The sequence below is a fragment of the Rhinopithecus bieti genome, unplaced genomic scaffold, assembly GCF_001698545.2.
Source record: "Rhinopithecus bieti isolate Rb0 unplaced genomic scaffold, ASM169854v2 scaffold_5260, whole genome shotgun sequence".
In the NCBI taxonomy this organism is placed as follows: domain Eukaryota; kingdom Metazoa; phylum Chordata; class Mammalia; order Primates; family Cercopithecidae; genus Rhinopithecus; species Rhinopithecus bieti.
Genome location: NW_016805896.1, coordinates 3,825,888 through 3,836,270, shown reverse-complemented (window position 1 = coordinate 3,836,270; position 10,383 = coordinate 3,825,888). Strand labels below are relative to the sequence as shown.

The 10,383-nt window shown below is 36.7% G+C and overlaps 1 protein-coding gene across 2 annotated transcripts in view; it reads right to left on the bottom strand.

Moving 5' to 3' along the window:
- Positions 1-10,383, bottom strand: part of RPRD1A (regulation of nuclear pre-mRNA domain containing 1A) — a 76,842-nt gene that overhangs the window by 30,461 nt on the left and 35,998 nt on the right. For both annotated transcript variants that reach the window (XM_017874006.1, XM_017874007.1), the window contains exons 5-6: positions 8,449-8,575; positions 8,166-8,341 (exon numbers count right to left, since the gene is read on the bottom strand). In XM_017874006.1, coding sequence (XP_017729495.1) covers positions 8,166-8,341; positions 8,449-8,575 — 303 coding nt within the window. The remainder of the gene's footprint in view (positions 1-8,165; positions 8,342-8,448; positions 8,576-10,383) is intronic.

Below are 10,383 nucleotides of genomic sequence, written 5' to 3'. Positions count from 1 at the left end.
TACAAAAAACTAGCGGGGCGAGGTGGCGAGCGCCTGTAGTCCCAGCTACTCGGGAGGCTGAGGCAGGAGAATGGCGTAAACCCGGGAGGCGGAGCTTGCAGTGAGCTGAGATCTGGCCACTGCACTCCAGGCTGGGTGACAGAGCGAGACTCCGCCTCAGAAAAAAAAAAACAAAACAAAAAAAAAAAAACTCTGCTAAAATGATGTAATCAATTATGCGGGATATAATTTATTCAAAATCCTCAAGGGTCTTTCAATCATTTTTATTTATTAAAGTATCATTCTTTCCTGATTTAGTTACAAATAAGTTACCAATTTAAAATATATACCTCTTGCAAGTTACATTTCTAATGGCATTCATTTACTTAACACAAACACCTGAGTGCCTACCAGGCGACAGAAATTACTCTAAGCATTGAGGGTATGGCAACAAACATGAAAAACAAAACAAGGTTCTTTATCTCATGAAACTAACATCCTAGTGGCAGGTGCACATGAACTAAGTATATAAAGTATTAATAGAAATAAATAATATGGAAGAAAAACAAAAACCAAAATGACAATGTAATACAGTTGGGAAGAGGGGGCCAGAGAAGTGGATAGGTGGGACCAAAAGAAAAGGATGTAGGATTCTCTGAAGACCTGACATAGGAATGTAAACCTGAGTGGAAAAGGAGCCAGCTAAGGAAATAGCAGAAGGCAAGAGCATTCCAGTCTCTCTCTGTTAACAATCAGCAAAGCAAAAACTCCGATTTTAGAACATGCTTGATACGCCTGAAAAACAAAATGCACGCCAAGGAGATGATACAAGATGAGGTTAAATGGTGTCTGATATGAGTTCAAAATAAGATCCAAAAGTGTATTGGGGGACCATTGATGAGTTTTTAAAGAGGGGTGTGATGGGTTCTTATTTCTTAAAAGATCCATATGGTTGCAATGATGTAGGAAGTTGTGAGAGGGAGCAGGAAGATCATCTTTTAAGCTAGGTAATACATGACAACCACTTAGACGGGGGTCGTTTGGCAGCAGTTATGAAATACATATATTACAGTTAATTCTTAATAATTACTTAAGACATAAAAAGTTCCATTTATATGACAGAGCAAACTCATGTTTATCTGCTCCCTCCCAATAAGTCACTAAAATAATAAAGCAATTTACACAGGCAGAAATCCGTAAGGACAGAGGAAAGTGGACCACAGCACACAGATGTCAAGAACCTGCTGGAAGGCCAGGTGTGGTGGCTCACGCCTGTAATCTCAGCACTCTGGGAGGCTGAGGTGGGCAGATCAACTGAGGTCAGGAGTTTGAGACAAGCCTGGCCAACACGGTGAAACCCTGTCTCTGCTAAAAACACAAAAATCAGACAGCCGTGATGGCACGCACCCGTAATCCCAGCTACTCAGGAGGCTGAGGCAGGAGAATCGCTTGAACCCAGGAGGCAGAGGTTGCAGTGAGCTGAGATCATGCCACTACACTCCAGCCTAGGTGACAGAGTGAGACTCCATTTGAAAGAAGGAAAGGGAAAGGAAGAACGAACATGTTGGAAGATGAGGACAACTGCAACAGGAAATAATGACCAAAAGTAATGCAATTCATCCCGAGGATTGTGGATAGGTTCCGGACTTTGAAGTACCAGGCTTCTTAATATGTAACGATGAGTCTTAAGGTTGACAATGAGGATCAACTAAAACTCTTTACACAAATCTGGTAAAATCCTTATCCCATAGAACTAAAAGATGGAAGATAAGAAACTCAGCAAAACAGTGTGTGCATTTAGGGACCCAAATCACAGTGCTAAGAGGTAAAGCACTGTTCTAAAAACAGATGTCCTATGTTATCTAACCAGTAAATCTGAGGTGTTTCCCTCTGGAGAAAATGAATGGCCTTGGCAGAAGACATACAGATAATATTCAGAAATCATCAAAGACGGCAATAAGACTGGTAACAAGGATCAAGTCTTTAACATGAATCAGCCATTTCATCTTTAGAAATTTATCAGAAGAATTAACGGTATCAACACATTTGAGTGAAAAGTTAACTAAAGAGATGTTCCCTGAAATTCTGTTAAGAATATAAAAGCAATAAAAATAGACAGTCTGAGCAACACAGCAAAACCTTCTCTCTGCAAAAAATAAAATAAAAAATTGGCCAGGCGTGGTGATATACACTTGTAGTCCTAGCTACTTGGGAGGCTGAGGCAGGAGGAGTGTGAGGTTACAGTGAACTGATCTTGCCACTGTACTCCAGTGTGGATGACAAAGTGAGATCTTGTCTATTAAATAAAAAAAGTAACGAGAACAGAGCAGTTAAATAAATTATGATACATCCATATATTAAAAGAAAAACAATGACATGTAAGATGCATATAATGTATTACATGAAAACAAAAGGACAGAAAATACAGAGTCCATAAACAGGGCTAAGTCTTTTGCTTAAGAAACTTTTTCCCTATGATGGAAATAGATTACTTGTATCATTGACAACTAAAAGACTCGATTCCTGAAAAAACTGAGTTAAACATAAAATATTTTAGACAATATTTAGGCCTCAAAAATATAAATCAAGAAACTAGTCACATGCTTCTTTGAAACATCCACAGAGCTGCATCTTACCAAATTCTAAATTTAAATCAAATACAGGCATACCTTGTTTTATCATGCTTCATTTTAATGCACTTTCAAGATATTGTGTTTTCTTATAAGCTGAGTTTGTGGCAACCCGGCACCAAACAAGTCTACAGGTACCATTTTCCCAACAGCATGTGCTCACTTAAGTGTCTGTCAAATTTTGGTATTTCTTGTGCTATTTCAAACTGCTTCACTATTCTTATGCATTATGGTAATCTGTGATGAGTGATTTAAGACAGCAAACTTAATCCACACACATTGTCTGTGTTCTCACTGCTCCAGTGACTGGCTGTCCCTGTCTCTCTCCCTCCCTATTTGCTGAGACACAATATTGGAATTGGGTCAATTAAGAATCCTACAGGTATCTCACTTTAAACCAAAAGCTAGAAGTGATTAAGCTTAGTGAGGAAGGCATGTCAAAAGCCAAAACAGGCCAAAAGTTAGGCCACTTGCACCAATTAGCCAAGTTGTAAATGCAAAGGCAAAGTTCTCGAAGGAAACTAAAATCGCCACTCCAGGCCAGGTGTGGTGGCTCATGTCTGTAATCTTAACACTTTGGGAGGCCAAGGCAGGAGGACTGTTTAAGTCCAGAAGGTCAAGACCAGCCTGGGCAACATAGTGAGACCCTGTCTCTACAAAAAAATTAAAAATTAGCCAGGCATGGTGTCACATGCCTCTATTTCCAGCTACTCAGGAGGCTGAAGTACGATTGCTAGAGCCCAGGAGGTTGAAGTTGCAGTGAGCCGTGATCAAGCCACTGCACTCAAGCCTGGACAAGAGTGACACAATAGCTCAAAAGAAAGTGGGGGGCTACTCTAGTGTACACACAAATAAGAAAGCGAAACAGCCTTACTGGTAGAAAGTTTTAGTAGTCTGGATAGAAGATCAAACCAGCCACATTCCCTTAAACCAAAGCCTAATCCAGAGCAAGGCCCGAACTCTCAATTCTATGAGGCCTGAGAGAGGTAAAGAAACTACAGATGCCAAGCTTGAAATTAGCAGAGGGTTTATGGGGTTTATGGAAAGAAGCTGTCTCCATAACTTCAAAGTACAAAGTGAAGCAGCAAGTGGATATAAAAACTGCATCAAGTTACCTAGAGGCTCTAGCTAAGGTCTTTGATGACGGTGGCTACACTAAACAACAGATTTTCCATGTAGAAAAAGAGCCTGGTACTAGAAGAAGATGCCATCTGGGACTTTCACAGCTAGAGAAAAATAAATGCCTGGCTTCAAAGCTTCAACAAACAAGCTGACCCCCATTAGGAGCTAAAGTAGCTGATGACTTTTAAGTAGAGGCCAATGTTCATTTACCATTCTGAAAATTCTAAGGTCCTTAATAATTAATTATGCTAAATTTACTCTGCCTATGCTCTATAAATGAAACAAGTATGGATGACAATGTATCTATTTACAGTATAGCTTACTGAATATTTTAAGCCCACTGTTGAGACCTATAAAATATTACTATTGGCCAGATGTAGTGATTCCCACCTGTAGTCACAGCACTTTGGGAGGCCAAGGTGGGAAGGCTGCTTGACCCAAGAGTTCAAGACTAGCCTGGGCAACACAGCGGGAACTCTTCTTTACAAAACATTTACAAATTAGCCAGGCATGGTGGCACACACCTGCAGTCCTAGCTACTTGGGAGACTGAAGCAGGAAGATAACTTGTACTCATGAGTTCAAGGTTATGGTGAGCTGTGATTGCATGACCACTCCAGCCTGGGCAACAGAACAAGAGCCTGTCTCCAAAATAACAACAGTAATAAATTACTATTCATTGACAACGTACCTGGTCACCCAAGAGCTCTGATGAAGACGCACAATGTGACTAGTGTTCATGCCTGCTAACACATGTGTTCTGCCACTTATAGATCAAAGAGTAATTTCGACATTCAAGTCTCACTATTTAAGAAATATATTTCATAAGGCCATATAGCTGCCATAGTGACTTCTGTGATGAATATGGGCAAAGTAAACTGAAAACTTTCAGAAAATGATTCATGATTCTAGATGGCATTAAGAACATTCATGATTCATGGGAGGAGATAAAATACCAACATTAACAGGAGTTTGGAAGAAGTTTATTCCAATTCTCATGCCTGACTTTGTGGGGTTCAAGACTTCAGTGGTAGAAATAACTGTGGATGTCCTGCAAATAGCAAGAGAATGAGAAATAGAAGTGGAGCCTGAAGATGCGACTGAATTGCTCCAATCTCATAAAACTTGTTGATGAGGAGTTGCTCCTTATGGATGAGCAAAAAAAGTGGTTTCCTGAGACAGAATCTACTCCCAGTGGAGGTGAAATGACAACAAGGATTTACTAGATAAAGCAGTAGCAGGGCTTGAGAAAATTAATTCTAATTTTGAAAGAAGTTCCACTGTAGGCAAAATGCTATCAAATTTACTGCATCCTACAGAGAAATCTTCCAAGAAAGAAGTCAATTGATACAGCAAACTTTATCACTGTTAATAAATTGCCACAGCCACCCCATCCTTCAGCAATCACCACTCTAATCAGTCAACAGCCATCAATATCGAGGCAAAACCCTCCACTAGCAAAGAGGACGACTAACAGAAGGCTCAGATGATTAATTTTAGCAATGAAATATTTTAACTAATATATGCACATTTTTATGCATAATGCTAATGCACACTTAGACAACAGTAAAGTGTAAACATAACTTTTGTATGTACTAGGAAACAATGTCAAAATCAAAATGTCATTTTAATTCTCCTATTCATGTATGCCTTCCAAGACAATAAGCTAACCGAACAACAGTTTATAAAATACTTTCAACTTCAGAATGGCAACATGATTCCTATAGCAATCCCTAAAATAAATAAATGTAAACTAAATTTATTAATAGTCTATTTTAACAGTTATCTGCTGTATGTGTGCGTGTGTGTGTGTGTGACGGAGTCTCGCTCTGTCGCCCAGTCTGGAAGGCAATGATGTGATCTCAGCTCACACTGCAACCTCCACCTCATGTTGGCCATGCTGGTCTTGAACTCCTGACCTCAAGTGATTCACCCAGCTCAGCTTCCCAAAGTGATGAGATTACAGGTGTGAACCACCACACCTGGCCCAACAGTTATCTGCTTCTGTTTGTAACCAACTATAGTCAGAAGTTTTAAAAATAATGATTAATGATTTCTTAAAACACAAATTTTAAACCACTTCAGGTTTTCATTCATTACACATGCTTTAATAATGGCTTCCTTAAGAAATATGAAATGGCCAATTCCTGAATTGATACTTTAAATTTATATTCCATTTTCAAAAAAGCTGCAACTAATGATACATCAGTATCTGGTCAATCACAGTTAATGTTCAAAGTTACATAGTGGATGAAAATTATTTGATGGTATCACAGCTGATTCAGAAAATATAAATCTTCGCCTCTCAGTCTCAACTTCAAAGTGATGCCACCTACTTGGTACAAAAAAGTCTAAATATCTCAAATCATTTCCACATCTTCTACAAAGGAATAACATAGTTCTAAGTGATAATTTACAAAGAGTTCTGTGGAATAACTTTCAAGTTTATTTCTCTACTTGTAAAGAGTATTTCTTTACTTGTTAAAAAAAAAAACAGCTGAACATAATTGATTTCTTCTTTATAATATAAAATCCAGTTATGCAGAACAACAACAACAAAAGTTCCTAGAAGGCTTTATTTCAAGACAGTAATTACCTCTGAGGAGAGAGGGAGCAGAAAAGTTGGAAAATAGGGCTTTAGCATTTGCTGTAATCTTAAGTAAAACAGGAAGCAAATGTGTCTTTTTGATGAAGTGCACTGGCTCTGGAGGCAGATTCTCTGGGTTCCAAACAACTCACTAGCTCTTTGTGACCTTAGGCAAGTTAATCTCCCTGTGCCTCAGTTCTGTATCTATCAAATGTGGATAATACATCCTGCTGTATAAGATTAAATGAGTGGATTATGTGAAGTGCCGAGAATAGTACCTGACACATGAATGTTAACATTATTATTATCATCAGCCTCATTATCTATGCCTGTTATTATTAGCCTCATAATCTATGACTACCAACTATGAAATGTGGCTGGAAGGCACTGGGGAAAGAGGGGATTATGGGGAGTGGCATCTCATCTATTTTCTACAGTTACACTTCAAATATAAGTTCTATTTTTGTAAACAGTGACAAAAGACCATCATCATAAGTGAGAAAGTATAAAGAAGAATAAAGTTACAGTCTTCTCTTCAATTTTCAAAAACATGAGACAATACAGGCTTTGGGGTTTGATATTTATTTTTAGCAGGAAGAATACACTAATGGTGATGACATCGTTAGAAGATACGCCCATGTCCAATATCTGCAACAGAAGCTCAATAGAAGTTAAAGAAACCGTACTAAAACACTAAAGACAAAAATTGTATGACATTACTTACCCTTAATTCTGTGGACAATAAAACAAGTAACACTATGTTTAAGATTGAGGTTTCATCACAAGGTGAAATACTGGCAAGTTAATTATCAAAACCATCTTTTCCTTTCCATGTAGAAGTGGGCAACATCTTCAAAGGTAGAGCATAGTGCCCGCCGACAATTATCATCTGAGGGTATTTACATGAGCAGAGAAGGAGTAAATTGAAAAGCAGTAGTGCTAACTTGAGAGCCAGGAATTTGAGGTGGGAATAATTAAGTAGCAGCTCTCATAGGTAGCAATGGCAATCTAATCTAAGCACCATTTTTGGCACAATTAGAGACTGCTGAATCAATAACTAAACACGAATAAAAATAATTTAATGGGGTAGTACCATGACATTCCTACAGATTTACAGTGAGCTTTCTGTAAATAAAGGGATTCAAATAAGAAATTCTCCTACATATTATTACAATAAGAAATTGCCACAACAATACAAGTTAAACAAGAACTCAGCAACTGAAAGATTTTTTTACATAAAACCAAATCTGGCTCATGTATCCCTAACAATTGCTACTCTAATCAAAGGAAATATGAGCATTTTTTTTATTATCTCCTGCACTCCCAGATTTCTCATCAGCAGTACTAATTATTACTCAATTTACAGGAGCAATGAATTTCTACCTAAAGGTGTGAGCCGGGAGTGGGGCTGGGAACACGTAAGCATTAGAATCGGTGGGTGGAATTAAGGGAGTAATTTAAAGCCTTAATGGTGTACCTAAAAGACTACATCTTCTCAAAACAAAAACTAAATAAATCCTACTACAAGTTACTGCCACCTGCTATTTTCCTATTATTTCTGTGATAGATAAGGGTTAAATTGATAAGACAAATTACAGTTGCATGGAATTTCACAAGAATAATTTTTAAATGCAACCAATTTTGCTAATTCCAAATTTCCAAGTTTACTTGCAAGGTTAATTTGGTTCAAGTAGAAGAAAAACCATTAATACAAGGAGAAGCTTACCTAGGCTACTGCCAGGTCTATGTTAAAAAATGCAAAATGTGCATATAGATTAAAATATTTTAAAATTCCTAACAAAAAGTAAATTAAATAAATAAGCACTAAAGAAGAAAAAGGTTACGCACTTCCAATTTATGCTCTTTCTCTGCAAGGGCTTCCTTTTGACAACGAAGAAAATCTGCTAACATTCGAGTGAGTTGCTTCCTATCATCTATTTCTGCTGCCAATCTGCCATTGTAATCTGCCAGCAACATACACGCATCCTCTACCATTTTGGAAAGTCTTTCTCCAGATTCTTTATCTAAGAAAAGCATAGGATAATAAAATATTATACAACAAAAACAATGACATATGCTGTTCTTTCATCCAACTCCCAAAAAAGTTCTGCATCACATTTTCTTTTCTTACCTGTTATTTTATCTAATAGAGATACTTCTTGGACTTCAACAGGTAAAGAAGCTATCCTCTGATGAACTGCTGCGTCACCTGAGGCTGCATTTTCTAGATCTTGTAGTGCTCTAACGAGATCTAGAGTCTAAAAAGTACACAACTTCAGAACCAAAACAAATTAAGCTTAAACAAGTGCAAAAGACTTCAATTTCATATTCTTTCATCCCTATGGGCTATTTACTAGCACAAAGCTTCTAATATAAACTGCTTTTGAAGACAATCAATTTCTTTTATATATTAAGAAAAAAGGAAGCTATACTATGTTAGGTGTTGAAAATATAAACAAGACAAGGCCCTAGACCTTGAAGACAGCTTACTCCAGTGGTAGAGACAGAGTGTAAAAATAATTATCTGAGTACTAAAATGAGGTAAGCAACTGATTTATATGGCAAATACATCAGTGGTAAAAGAGAAGGTAGACTTTAACTTCAACCTAGAGAATACAAGTTTTATGTATGATATATTCATTACATTATCATTGTACACGAGCTTTTTTTTAGTATTAAATTGGATATTAGGGAAAGAGGGTTACAAATCATCTACTACAACACAGAAGAGTCTCCCAGATTTCATTTCTAAATGCTGTAATTAAAGCCCAAGAGAAATGTAGCTCTGGAATATGTTCAAATATGATATCTTCAACTATCCAATGGCTTGTTAATAAGATCATTAAAATATTTCAAAATTCCATAATCTGATGACTAGTATTTACATATTGCTTAACCAGTACTGAAATTATTTTATCATTAAAATATTTACTTCCACTGTTTTCATACAAGCTATAATTAGGAGAGAAGAGCAACTCTATGCTGGTGATTTCACAAATCATAATGTCTACAAAGTTACTCCAAAGAAAAACAATTGAATTTTATTTTACTAGTCTCCACTCTCCGGCCCATCTTTTTCATCTTTCTTTCTTCTTTTAATTTCTAAGACTAGATTCAGAAACACTAGGAAATTACACATATGCTTTAAAAAATATATGATATTAGTAATTCTGTGTATATATAAAGATTTTTAAACTATTCCCTTGAAAAAAATGGTAGCACATGACAAATGATCAAATGTGGTAGGAATGAATGAAACTAATAAGAAATATACTATCCTACGTGTGCTCACTCATTCAAAGTGTTTAAAATTTCAATATTTTAAAAAATAATTTCATTGTAAGATATATCCTCTCTACAATTCAGGTGTGCTTAAGAGTAACAACAATTACCAGAAAGCTTGTTTCTCATGTTGCCCCAACTAACTACTATTTTTTAAATCATTCTTAGAAAATTCTAATTGCCTAGAGTTCTAAGAAGAAATCTGGCTTTACTGTCTTGGCAATGCATTGAAGCTTTAATTACAATCTGATGTCATCACGCCTTCACAGTCCTACATAAGTACATTCTAAGTTCCCAATGCCTCATCAAGGATCCGATAAGAAAGCAAAGTTGTATGAAACAACACTAAGCCTAGTACTTTCTACTAGAGGAGAATGAAATGAGTTTAACCGGATCCTACAAAGAGATTTTAGCCATTCTTATAAAGAATAACACACACAAAAAATGAAGACCACAAAGCTGAACCATTGATAATTAAGCAGCACAACTAATCTAAAAAACGGTCATTATAAAACAAAGAGCAATAGCATTTTATTCAAGTATTAGAGAAGAGGCAAATGATTACTTAAAAACATTCCTAAGATATGCAACTGTGGTTACTCTTTCATCAGGGAGAGTGGAAGGAGGCCAGATCCTTTATCTAGAACTCAGGTAAAACACTGTTCATGGAATCATGAGGCTCTTAGCCAAAAATGATTTTCTGTCATGAGTTATTACCAAATAGGAAGAGACATAAATCTTAGCGTTTGGTTGTTCCAAATGTTACATTTTTATCACTTTTCTA